At 31.2% G+C, this 14,649-nt stretch overlaps 1 protein-coding gene across 1 annotated transcript in view; it reads right to left on the reverse strand.

Moving 5' to 3' along the window:
- LOC146997252 (uncharacterized) overlaps window positions 1–12,900 on the reverse strand; it is a 134,546-nt gene extending 121,646 nt beyond the window's left edge. The window contains exon 1 of the mRNA XM_085817133.1: window positions 12,602–12,900. Within this exon, the coding sequence (XP_085673259.1) occupies window positions 12,602–12,785 (184 nt within the window). The 5' untranslated portion in view covers window positions 12,786–12,900. The remainder of the gene's footprint in view (window positions 1–12,601) is intronic.
- Window positions 12,901–14,649: the final 1,749 nt, after the last annotated feature.

Genomic DNA, 14,649 nt, shown 5'->3' on the forward strand with positions numbered 1-14,649 from the left:
CCTCAAATTAAATAAAAAATCAAAGAGGTTATATAGGCAATTAAAATTCGAAGTTTGCTTTCATAATTTTTATCTTACATATTACTATGTAAGTTATAACAAAATACTATATAATTGGCAACCTCAAAATTAACTATTCTAGATTTGGTGCTCTTCCCCTAAATTCATCTGTTCTCCCAAGTTCGAGAGTTTTCCATGTTATATAACAAAGCTTGAAAAAGGTAACTAGAGGTAAAATTAACCAATCATAGCTTTTCTCTACAATTTATCCCCCCCCTCCCTTCAAAAAGAAAAAAGCGGAGCGATAGATTAGCCTTTTTGAGAGGAAATCATTAGAGCAGCAAAATATGAGAGATATAATTTTGAAAATAGAAAACATTAAATTAATTTTTGAACAATTAAAAAATTATAAGTCGTAAAATTTTGAATTCAATAATAATTTTAAGCACTGTATTCTTTAAAAAACAGTTGCACATTTTTAGAGTCTTATATTAAGATTCGAGGCCAATCTGTATAAAAAGTTCTTTTACTGGGACATTCACATCATAATTTTGATACTTCAGCAAAGGATTTCCAAAACTTTTGACACACAGTATCACAATTATAAAAATTTTATAATCATGAAATTTTATACCATACTAATTTTTATATTTATAAGTAATACTTTATCATTCGTGATAGCATTATTGAAATTATGGTTTTTACTTTATTATATATTTTAGAACTTTAATTCTTAAATGCTAATTTCTCAGGGTACCACTTTATTGGTATTTCTTTTTGGACATTCTTCACTTTTTATTTTTGGTTTTGACTTTTACACTTGCCTGCATGAATGACGAAACACGAATTGAATGATTGGAGAGTTAGGTTTGGAGGCAACTTTCCCTTGATAAGTCTGTCTCCTGCCTGCTCAACAGTCATTCACTTATGCATTTTTTAAAAAAATTGTTTGGATTAATTTTAATTTGCTAAATTAGTGAATTTATTTTCATGGATTGGTTTTGCACTTGATTTGCTTATGCTTCAGAATTTAAATGATATTGTAGATTAGTTCGAGAATTAAATCTTTTATATGTTTACACATTTTTTAAAATTTTTTTTTCGCTTTAAATTTTGGCTTTAAATTTTCTTTTATACGTGTTTGTTAAAATTTAAATTTAATTTGTTTAAATTTAAATTTCATTCCTTGCAGCAATGGCACAAAGAATTATTTAATTAAATTTATTTAATTAAATTCAATTTCTTTTGAAACATATATATATATATATATATACACTTTTGGTTCTGCTTATTACAACCAAAAAAAGAGGTGCACATCTACATGTTACAATAGTTCTACATACGAAACTCAACGTTCTGGCGCTAGTCGTTTTTGAATTATGCGAGATACATACATATGTACGTACGTGCAACACGCCACGAAGAAAAATCTCTTCTGAATCCATTTTATATCCTTTTCGTTTTGGGAAAAAGAATTCTTTATTCTGTCCTCACGTACAGATGTCACGGAAAAACATCGTTAAAATGCAATCGATAGCTGTCAAAATGGATATTTTCGTTGAAATATTATACCTGGAATTTTTCATGATTACGATACTTCCTTTAATCAGACAGTTGTTTATCTCCCGTTCTACTGGACCGATTATTGAAATTTATCTGACGTTTTCCATGTCTCGAAAGTGCAACGTTATTCTAACATAACATAGGTATTTTGACATAAATCGGACTTTTTCTGAAATAACATAACAATTTTTTTCCATATTTCGATTCTACGACTCAAATTATGCCTAGGTATTAAATTTTGTAATGTTTTGGTGAAAAATGTATGAGAACTTTAAAAATTTATTTTGGCACATTTTTTAATTTGCGCCAAGAATAATTCACTTGGCGTACTTCTTAATTTATGATAACCTATTTTCTTTTCCCTTTCACTGTGTGCGAGCGGTTAAATAAAAGGGGCTCATGTCATAGTTCATTGCTTTTAAATAATTTTAGCAAAGTGCGTAAACCATATTTGGCATTATTATCGCTTATAACGAATATGCCAACTTTAAAACGCACCAAATTGTAAGTTCTGTATGTATATCTTAGTACATTTTTAATAAAAAACTCATATATGCTTAGAAATATATGTACTTTAAGATGATGGTAAGAATTTTATAGATTATAATTCGAAAAGTCTTTCGAAAAATTTATAAAAATTATTAAAAAATACAAGTTGTAAAAATAAATCATAAAAAAGGGGAATTTTATGAACCTAAATTTCGAAATGTGAAAAGAAGAATCAAATAAGTTTAATAAAAAAAAGAGATATTAATAAATATATACCAAATTCAATTAACATGGAGGAGCTAAAAGTTTTTAAGAACTGCTCGTGCGACTTTTACAAAATATTGCACTATGATTTGAGCCGTAAAATCGAAATATGGATAAAAATTGGTATGTGATTTCAGAATAAGTCCGATTTTGTGTCAGAATGTCTATGTTAGAACAATGTTATATATAAATCTATATATCCTAAGTCGCGCTTCGAAACATGGAAAATTCAAGTTAAATTTGGAAAATCGGTCCAGTAGAACGGGAGATATAGAACTGTTCCCTCTTTTATTTGGGGGGGGGCAAGGTATACCTTTAAATTCCAGTGAAATACAATATTTCCAGTTTTCATTTATTTCGAAGTCATCATTTGAGTCACAAAAGGGAACAGCCTTTTGACACATGATAAGTAAGGTGCAAAATGGGACAAAAAATAAAGGGGAAAACGGTTCAAAGCAGAGTACAGCGTTACATAGCAGAATCAGTAAAAATTTCAATTTCAATCAAGCTATGCTTCATCACTCTGAATTTTAATTTGAGGAACTACTCTATACTTCGAAGAACTGAACACAAAAAATATTTTAGTTAACTTCAAGAATACTTATGCAGGCACCCTCTTTAAATGAAAATCGATATTTATATCTTTCTAAGTACTGCACAATAGTGTTTTATCTCTGAAAGAGCAATGGAAGAAAAAAAAGTATATATAATGATGAACACAATAAAAGTAGTGAAGAGCTTCGAGAGCCAAAATTCTGTTAAGATTAGAGCCGCTCTTCAAAAGTGCTCAAGGGTCTTCTCATAATTTCTATTTTACTACCTGGTTACAAAACATAAAAAAGCCAAATGACATAATATTTTGAAAGTCTGCCCTCTGTTATCATTAATACAGTTCAAGAAATATCTCACATTTTTAAATCGCTTCGAATTGCTATATAAATAGCAAATTTATTCATGCAACTAAAACCCTAAGGTAAAGAAATAGTACCCGGTATGATAATTATTAATTTTATAAAGTTTAAAATTATCTTAAATTAATTTCGAATTTTTCTTCGACTTAAATATTTTATAAATGCTCTGAATAATCGTTTTGATTTTATTACAAATTAGAACGGAAACATTTTAATCGTCATTCAAAAGAACAAAGATAAATGACGACTTGCAGTTTTATAAAAAATTTTACAACATGTATGCCACTCCATATGCTTTTCTATCTTTTATATGTTCACTATATTATCTATATCTTATCTTTACAACTATACAAACCATTATATATAATTTTACATAATTTATAACAGTTAAAAAAACATCCTCTATGTTTTAATTAAAATTAATGTTAAAAAAGTCAAAGTAAAGAATACAAAGTAATTCGCACTGATGCTTACTTTTTTCTTTAATACAAATATTTTAAATAAAAAGTTAGAATAAATAATAGTTAGAATATTTCGCTCGTATTTCTTTAAAGTTTCAAAAATCGTTTACCACTTAGAAATAGTAATTAAAAAACACTGTCTGATATGCACAAGGGAATGTTATGAGCGACCAATTAAAATTAGCAATTACTATTATTATTTTAAATATTTTGATTTTGCACAATAGATAATTGACTTCTAGGGAAAGAACGCGAGAAACACGCTATAAATGCGCATACATGACAAAAGGAGAAACCTTCCTCCAGATACGAAAACCTGACGCACAGAGTAATAATTGTTTAACAAGTCATCTACTATCAAAAACTACAACTGAATCTTTAAACGGTCTTTATTCATTTAATGTATAGATATTTAAATTTGTATTGAATTAAATGCATTTTATAACTATATATTTGTATGTATAAAACGAGTTATTCTTCATACAAAAAATATTTCACCAGCTCAGGACTACTAAAATAACAGAAAATTATTACTTACATGAGACTTTATTTGCTTACGAATAGAACTAAATCATTTACATTGTTTGAAGATTCTTGACGAGTTCATATTTCAAACGTAAAATGCTTTGTGTGACACGGGAAATCACAAATTATTACTAGTTTTAGACGATTCTGAAGTTTGGTTAGTTTTGGAAATAAATAACGTAATTTATCTTGGAATTCTCGCTTTGACTAAATTTTCGCATAATTCTTCTTAACGATGTTATTCACATTTTTAACGTTACTTCGAAAAATGTTAGCAAAGTGACAACTTTATTCCAAATGTAAATTTTACGCATTTTCTCTTGAATGTGAATTCTTTTTCAGAATTAAATTCAAATGAATTATTTGGAAAAAAAAATTGTACCTTGTCAAATCGAAATAAATCATGTAAAAGATAATTGTACTTTTTCCTCTAAAATATGTTAAACCAACACTGGAATAAAAGATATCTCCGTAAAAACATATAGTTACATTTATAACTGTGTACATGAATTAAATCAGCAGTGCGTTGTGGCTTAGGACATTCAAATTGAACAATCTTAATGATAAACTGCATCCAACGAAAAATAATAGGTAATTTACATTATCTTGTCCCAGCAATAGCTAAAAGGACAGGCCTTTATTGAAAATTCACAGGAAGGTAGGTGCAATTGCACTAATATTTAGTCGTTAACCTTTCGGCTTCAATGATGGCAGTACGACTTTCTTGAGATTAACCTATTATCGATAGAAGATAAAGTTCAACATCGATCGGAAGAGTACAACACGGTGTGCAATGACCATAAGACCTAACCGAAACTTATTACATGTGTGTGTGATGTGCACATAAAATGTATTGTTCAAACTCTGAATTAAACTCCGGAGAACATCAAGTATTAAAAACGACTATGACTGAAGGCAACATAATTTGCCTGGCAATCGAAAGCAACTAGCAAACAAATTTGATTTGAGAACATAGTGTCAAAATGTTGGATTTTTTAAATCATAAACTTTAAATATAATTTTCTTAATTTATAAAAAGAAAAATCTACTTTTGTTGATCCTACCTTATGAGGTCTTTTTGCCTCTTCAAACATGTTTTTAGAGCTACTCTGAAGGAAGAGAAATATAACTCTTTGATAAACATAAAAAGTTATAGCACTATTCACTTTACCTTACTTCTTGCTTTTATAGAACATCTAGAATAAGTACAACAGAAATTTGATTACTCGAACTTCGATAATCTGAAATTTTAGAAAAGAAAACGAACAGAATTTAGACGAACATATTAAGACGAAACATAATGCTTTCTACAGATGGAAACTATTAAAAATTTTCAAGTTAAATTATCCTGATAAGCTAAATATCTTTATTTCGAAAATTCCAACTTTCCTAGCCATGTTGGATATTATTACATATGTTCCCTTTCTCGATAAATCGAATTCAGATGTCGTCTCCAAAACCACACATATTCTACCAAAATTTCTTTTACAGAATCTTTAGATGTAAAGTAACAGCTGCACTTCCGTGTTTTTTTTTTTTTTTTTTTTGAGTTACACATTCAGCCACCGTTGCATTTAAAAATTGACTTTAATTTATTTTGCAAAAGCAGTCGATTTATTCTTAGAAACTATACAAAGGACATTTTGCAGTTATACGTTTTTTGTTTTAACAAATCAACATATTTGGTTTCTCTAATAAATCAAAAGATAATGTATTGCTTTCTTCTCAAATGTTTCCATTAATGTTTACGCACAAGAGTCTGCTGTTGAAAGGAAACGATATCAGTTGGAAAGAAGTTAGTTTATTAACTTCCAAAATTATCCCTTGTGGGTATTTGTCCTTTAAGTAGCCACATGATTAATCCTACTATCACTTTCTCCAGAATTGCTTCAATCATTTTTGATTTAGCATGACATCATCGCAATTATGAGTTTCTTAATTTAGATTACGTTTTAGCATTCTTACGTATACAGTAAAGCCTTGCTCACCGCGGAATTACGGAGCACGATTTTGCGCATGCGCCTTATCTTAATTGTTTCCCTTTAATCTCTCTAACGCGAGTACTTCAGTTATACGTGGTAGGCGTTCCGATAGTCCTCTTTAAAATTTTTTTTTATTAAAACATTACTTAAGATTAGCTAAACATGAGCTTTAAAGTTCTCCGAATTCTCGATAATGCTCCAAGACTAGGTACTGAAGCCTTCACATCATTGCATCCAAATGTAGAGATTTTATTCCTTGCACCGAACACAACTTCCTTAATCTTACTAAAGGATCAAGGAATCATAAAAATGTTCGAAGAAAGACATGTCAGATATGTTTACATCTCTGCAAATGAAGTACCAGACGAAAGAAAACAATACACACTAATGATGTTTCAGAAGCAATTCGACATAAATCGCTGCAAAGAAATGATTAAACTCGCATGGGAACAAGTGAACTGACCAACAATGAATGATTGCTAGCATCAACGCTGGGCATAAATTGTCAGCAATTTTAAAGGATTTCCGTCGACAAATGAAGCCAACGAAATCGTATAAACTGCAAAAGCAATAGGCGGCGAAAGATTTTCAGGTATGGAAGGAGGATAAATCAAAGAACTATTCGAGAATGGCGATCGTTGAAGTGACAAATGAAGAATTGATGATCTTGTAACACCAACCGTCGGTGACAGCATAGAGAGTGAAAAATATAGAGAGCAAGAAATTAAACGAATTATTAAAAAAGGCATTGGAAATGGCTGGTTTTGTAATGGAGATTGATGCAAATTAAAAAAGAAGAGGTCACTTTATGAAAGGTAATGAAAAGCATCGCATTGCTTACTACGAAACGTTCAACTTAAGTAAACTTAAGTGCGCTCTTGCACTATTTATTTCAGGTTTGACTTGTATTATATTCTACGTTTAGTTTCTACCGCAAGTGGACGGTGTTTTGTAACGCACGAAGTCCGCGCCTTTCTGTTAAATTAGTTTGAATTAAAAAAGGGTGTTTTTTCACCCTTCTTCTGTGCTGGTATTTAATTTACTCCTGTGCGAGGATTCGCCAGGTTCATTGTAGGATCTAATTTAGTTTATGTGGAATAACAGAGACAGATCTTACAACATCACTTGAAAAATAAAATTACAAAATACTTTTTTATTATTCGAGTAAGTGTTGTTAAATACAGGGCATGTGGGAGAACTAGATTGTGATACAGAAAAACTAAGTTTACTATTTTAATATCGAAATACACGAAAAACTGTTTTAACAGTTTCATTTTTTACATGAAAGCCTGGGCCTTAATCTACATTCGAACTTAACTTCTACCTACTTTAAGGTACTTATTGATGAAGTTTGAAGTTCTACTGTTTATATAAAAATTTAAAGGGCGAGAATTGTAAATGAATGTAATTATCGGTTTTATTTGGTTAGATATTCAACAGATTTGTACTTTAACTATTTAACACAGTTAAATTTGGCCCAGTATGCTGCACTGTACGGTTAATTTGTACTTTACGTTTATATAGCAATTCTAGAAGTTGCGATATGTTGATATCTGTAGTGATATATATATATATATATATGTAAAATATAAAAAATACATGGCTTTGCTTTTCGCGAACACGCAACCTTTAATTAATTTTCTGCAATTTAGGATCTTCCCCCTAGACCAATACCTTCTAGAATTTGCTAGCTTATTACGTAACCGCTACTATAAATACTGAGTACGCGCCATTAACCAATTATGCAATTTTCCTATTTCTGCTCACTACTTAGATATTTTTCTGATGTGGAGGTACATGGTTTTGAACCATAGGCACTCCGTAACTTATAATCATTGCATTAGCATTTCAGTCAGATTGCCTCCTAATCTCGCTGCTACAAGACTCTGCGCTGCCCTGTCCATCTTTTCTTCCTTTGTTAGAATTAGTTATGACGCATAAAGTATAAATTCAATCATGCTTAGTTAAAATTACTATCGATATATAATTTAAAGAGTGCTATCTGAAAGAAAAATGATCTGCTTATTGGAGTAAATAAAAATGGGCAATTGAAAGCTAAATCAATTTGTGTCGTCTTTGGATATCCTCCTTACCACTCTGCGAAAAGCCATGCCTGAACTTTGACGCCGAGCTTCACGACTGCCAAAATATCACATATATACGTATATATGATATTGTGCGCTTTTGTTTGTTGGATGAAAGAGTGCCTTAAGGAAACTCTCCTTGCTCCAAGCTCAGCTGGTCAGCGAATATAGTGTGCAAATGAAGCGTTCAACCTACTTTTAAGCATTTAGCTAAGAGCAAGGATCTGAATCTATAGTTTTATTATTACGGTATTCTCAACGGTTTTGTTATCATTGCTTCTAGCATAAAACGGTAAATCATATTATGAAAACGCCAAACAATATCACTTTCTAAAAGGTTTAGTTTGGTTAATTGATTATAGCAAAGTACGCTAGGGCTATCTGCCTAAGGGAAGGGATGACTTCGTGGAGCACTTTTCTAAGGACAACTTGCTCGCATATACGTCACATATAGGGAAAACCACGAAAACTTCCATGCAGCCAGCCCGTTCGCCAGGAATCGGACCCAAGTCTGAGCTACTAGTATTCAGCGACTTTATCGTATGTCCGCTGGTGGGTGTGTCTTTATAAAATGCGAAACAAGAAATTAATTGTAGAAACTAATTACCCCGAAACACCGATTTAATAAATGTAAGAACAATCACTATTTAAACGTTGAAATATCGTTTGCAGTTACTCTTATCCTAAAAATCAGTCATGAATTCCTATACTCATTGGAAGTAGAGACAAATACTAAAAGGAGATATAAATTCATAAAAGAAAAAAAATACTTCAACAGAAAGAGAGGTCCTATTCTTTCATTTGCTATGATATTCCGTTTAATGATATCATGTAAGATTATGTTAGATCACAGGAAAATGAGGATATAAATAAGTGCTTATGCGCCATTACGGTAAAACAATATTACATACAAGGTTCCGCAATTGCCGTAGCATTTTTATATTCACGCGAAGTAAGAATATATTTAATTCGCTTGATACTGATTGTATTCTCGAGTGATAATGGTGATGAGAAAAGAAAGGGTAAGATTATATTAGTGAATTGTTTCCACGGAGTAAACTTGATAAAAACTAGAATGGTGAATACTATTCATGTGTAATTCTTATATGAAAATTCAAAATTATGTTTGCAATATACTTGCAAGTAATAGTGATAGTTTGCAATAAACTTGCAAGTGATAGTGAACTCACATCTTCGGCGTAGCCCCAAGTATCATTTTGCACACACACGCCCAGGTATGCGTACCTCAGGGGACCCACTGATGCAAATAAAGGCAATGACTGCAGTAGTCGCAGGTTTTATCCTTTTCCAGGTACTTATATATTTTGTCTTACACAGCTCGAAATATCCCAGGAATATTCCAATTTCACTCCACATTCGTAAGAGATTTAAAACATTCCAGATATAACTCGAGAAAATATTTTATGATTTTCGAAGAATATTCCTATAATAATATTTCAAGTATATACAAATTTGGAATATTCTTCTAATCTACTAGAAGAAATATGCTTGCAACATTCCAACCATTTTTCAAGGGTATATTCTTCTAGAGAGTAAAAGAAAACTTATTATATATACTTCCTATATTCTTGAAAAGCATATCAAAACTTTAAAAAGAGTGGACTATGCTGATTTTCTGTATAAAAGGCCAAAGACAATTTTTAGGTCATATCAAAGTAAGAGATTCGCTTTCCGTTTAGAAACATTTTTGCTAAATTTCTAAAACATGCCTAGAATTTAAAGAAACTATTTCTTGAATACTTCATAGAATATTCGTTACATATGAAAACAGTTACGAGTTATTTCATGCATCTTTTAGAATATGATTGAAAGATTCTGGAGTTTTATTGGAATAATCTCATGTTATCCCTGGAATATCTCAGGAGGTATTCTTATGCTGAGCAGGATATCATTACATCTACACTTCAGTGGAATTAACTTGAAATCAAAGCACCCATATACAAGGACTACCTAACGAATACGAAAGAAAACGTCCTATGCACGTCCACCACGGTGTTCGACTCACATCTTTTAACTTCATGATAACAAGACGGCCCCATCCAGGAAAGAAAGGATCGACAAAATGGAGAGGTAAAGACAAAACTGTCATTAAAATGTCAACAGACGGATGTCTGAGAAGTACCAAACGAAGCCAAATTACCAGTTGTGCACAAGAAAGTACACATTTTCGAAAAAGATCAGATACATGGAGAAAATAGTTTTCAGCAAGGATACAATTTGGAAAATCAAGAACGAATGATCTATTTTCTTTCTTAATAGAAAAGAAACCCGGGACAAACTAAAGTCCTGAAAATATTATTTCTCGATAGTAAGTGCATTAATCAAAAACGTTGACTTTGTTAGAAAAGTTCAGAGTCCTTTATCTGGAAATGCAGAAGAGTGTTCTGAATTACAAAATATCAAAAACCTTTAGTGACCAAAAAATTAGGAGCCTTAGAACAGTTCCTGTCATATACTTCCACACTACGATGCTTCCAGAGTTAGGCTAAATCTATAATGGAATCTCTTCAAAAATTTATTTTAACAAAATAAAAAATTTAGAAATATACCTTTTAGTAACGCCGGTCGTTTTTTCTACTGCCCTTTGGTGACGAATGGCTTGTATCTAATTTCTCTATCATTTTTTTTTGCAATGGCAGATTGTGAACAATTACAAATGCAACCCAGTCCATTAATCTATACAAGGCCAGATGTAGTGGTCTCTTTAATATGGAGGCACCTAATAGGTGGACCACCATCGCCTTTCCTATGAATGGACGGACAGATATAACCATGTCTTCTCCGTGATTCGAACCCAGGCCCTTCGGCATCGCAGTCAGCTTTCCTGACCACTATACCGACTGGGCGGCAATTTCTCTATCATAGTCATGCTTATTAGGAACATACTTCTTTCCTTACTTCTCCTACAAAAGCAGTTTAATGTTAATTATTCCTTCTGTTATTCTAAATTATCTTGCAAAATTATCAATAGCCTTCCGTTTTAGATAACTAACAACGGTCACTCATTATAAAAATTGCACAATTTTATTAAGAAACTTTTCACGATCAACTAATAAAAGACGGCATAGTTTTAAAGCGTATGTGCTTGTTTCATGAGCATCAAAAATAGTATGTATAAAAAGAAGTAATGCGTTTCTGTCAAACTTCTGTGCACATTTAGGCACTTGAACGTTTGTGAAATTTGATTTTTTAGTTAAATTCATGAATCAGGAAGTAATTAGTAGAAAAAGATATTAAATCGAACGTTTTTAAGTAGATCTTTGCAAATATCAAATATAGCATATGGATATATGGATTGCTTCATACATACGGAAGACAAGAATAAATTTCTACTCATTTAAATAAGTTAATAAACTGCATCATCAGGCATATAAAATTTGAAGTTCCAATGAAGAAGAAGCGAAAAGCTAAGTAACTGTCAAATTTTTAACCATAAAAGACAAGAAAGTTTATATCACAGAAACCTAAAGTAATAAACTAGGTTCACCTATGTTCAGACTAAGGTTAACAAATAACGGATAGAAATACATGCTTCGTTTCCAGCGAACTGTCATTCGAAATAAAATGTTTATATCGCGACTACGATAGGTCTTCGGTAAGTTATGAGAAGTGAAATGAAATAAAGAAGAAATAGAACAAAAATATGAAAATATAATGAAAAATGTACACTATTCGCCTTGCATTGAAATAAAAAAAATTACCATCCAATGAATATTCCTGACATGGCTTGAATGCAACGTTACACTTTATTTTATGCTAATGTTTTTCATAGCTCCTCCAAAGTATGGGTATGAAATGACTACCTTGCCTTAAATAGTGGTTAAAGGTATTTCTTTAACAAAATCTCACGTCATACTTGACAGTAAACCGCAATACATAAGACATAAATACTGCAAAACTATGGAAATTTTTCGTTGGTTATATATGAAGCATGCATATTGGCAAATAACAAAGTGGGAAAATAGCTTTATTTACAAGAACTAACACTGTATAAACAATATGTTTCTGCTTTTGAAAAAATCTAATTCATTCAGTTTTTGAGTCGAATTAAATTACATAATTTAGCACATGAGAAAAGTCCAATGGCAGCCCGGCACAAAATTGCGAAGTAAGCGAAAACATTATAGTTAGCTTATATTTATTACTCAATCTAAAATATTTTATGCGCATAAAAATGTATCAATAAATTTTTTATTTTCATGTCAGTATCAAACAGAATTCCTATATTAACATGAACACCAAAAGAAAATGATCAAGAAATGTATATATAATACTGCATATTAAAACCGAAACTAACTCACCATCTAAATCGAAAGCATCGTTATCATCCCATATCGTTTCTTCATTTGTAACCACTACCGCCGGGTCAGATGTAGTTTCGGTTATCGTAACAAATTGTCTTCGCGTAGGCGACGAGAGACAAAGAGCAAAATAAATGCATAATGTCATCCAAATCAGGGAACTCTTAGAACTCGTAAGCGCCATTGTGCACGGTGTCGATACAAAATATATTTGGTTGTTTTCACTAAAGGATCACGGACCCATATCCGTAAGCAGTCTCGTTGCCAGAGTTTTTGTCGCCATTGTCGGATGATTTTCAGCGCTACTTTCGCGCCATAGGCGATCGCAACGCCATCCACCGGCACAAATATTGCCTAACCGATCGATAATTCTCTTTGTGGAGCGAGACTAAGAAGTTTATGGTCGGATGATTGGCTCTGGAAATGGATATGTGATTACAGATGTGTCGGACAACCAGAAGATTGAAAGGAAATTTCAAAGTGAAGAATATAATAACATTTTCAAACAAACAAAAGGAAAAAAAAAAAAAAAAAAAAAAACGCGGATTAAACTGTAATAAGATGATTGAGTTCAATACCTTACTCAATTTCGCAACAATGCAAATGTCAGTAAACCTTAAATAATTACCCAATACTTGATTTAATTTAAATCAGTTAATACGTAACCTAAGCGGTATTTTATAAATCTGAGCGTATTTGATTGAGAAATGATGGAAACGTTTTGAACTGGAAGTTGTCCAACACGTTTATGACATAAATGTTAACGTAAATTTCATGTAAGGCTAGATGCAGGCTGCATGCTAATGACCAGCTAATAATGGATTATTGAAATGTTTCAAACGAGATTTTAATAAAATCTACTGAAAAGTGAAAAATGGTTTTTATCAGTCATAATATTAGTGTGCGTTATTTGCGTGTGTATACACGCACACATACATAGGTACGTGCATACATGAACACATCCATCCATCCATACAGGTATGCATACACACATTTCTAAATTCCGATAATAGAAATGTACCAGTAGAACATTTAAAAATAATCTGTATTTTTTCATAATATTTTACATATTTAAGCTTTATTGATACTTATGATAAGTTTTATTGATACTTACACAATTAGTGTTATTTTTATTAATTTCAAGAAGCTATTCCAAAAGTGAATTAAATTGTGAATTTAATTTAACACACAATTAGTGTATTAAAAGATTTTTATAACCTATAATACTTATCTCGCTTGTAAAATTTTATATTTCCGGATTAAATCGGAATTTTATATTAGAAGATTTTATACATATTTAAAAATTTTAGCATTATTATTATTCTTACATTTGTATTTTCTATAAATCATTATTCTGAGAGATGAATTTTGTTAGACTGGCAAGAGGAACAATTATCAATCAAGTTAGAGGCTTAAAGTCTGCAAAAGTATTTAAGGATTACAAGATGTAAATGTGATATACATTATCTGTCATCATCACTGCAGCAGCAACATTACTCAAATAAACTGTAATAAAAGTCATAACTAAATAAATAAAAATATTTTCAACTTTCATTGCTTAGTTTTGATTTGGAGTTTTATGTTAAACGTATTAAAGGTAAATTTTAGTTTAATATGATATCCTGTTAAAATAACATTTTATTAGTCCAAAGGGGCTTTGTCCCTGAAAGACTGCTAAGAGGAATAATTATCGATCAAGTTTTCGTTTTGCGATTTTGCGTCGATGTATGTTCTCGCATTGCGATAAAACAACGGTACATAGAGCCATCGAATTTTGAATGACGTAATTCTCCAAGGAATTTGGGCATGTGGAAGGCCAAATTTGAAATTTTGAATTTGTTTTATTACCGATTTCCTGTTTTGTAAAACTTTAACGAATTTTTTATTAACAAGCTCAAGAATTTCAAAGCGAGCAATGACAACGTTGTACAGAAAAAAAAAAAAAAAAAAAACTCCAGCGCGCTAGATTCTGTATCGGAAAAATTCTAAAGATATGCTCAATTTGAAACTATTTTGCGATATTACTGTTGAACTAAATTTTATGGTTT

Source organism: Stegodyphus dumicola, chromosome 5 (assembly GCF_044657685.1).
Source record: "Stegodyphus dumicola isolate Sdum_Otavi_A_Nest chromosome 5, ASM4465768v1".
NCBI lineage: Eukaryota > Metazoa > Arthropoda > Arachnida > Araneae > Eresidae > Stegodyphus > Stegodyphus dumicola.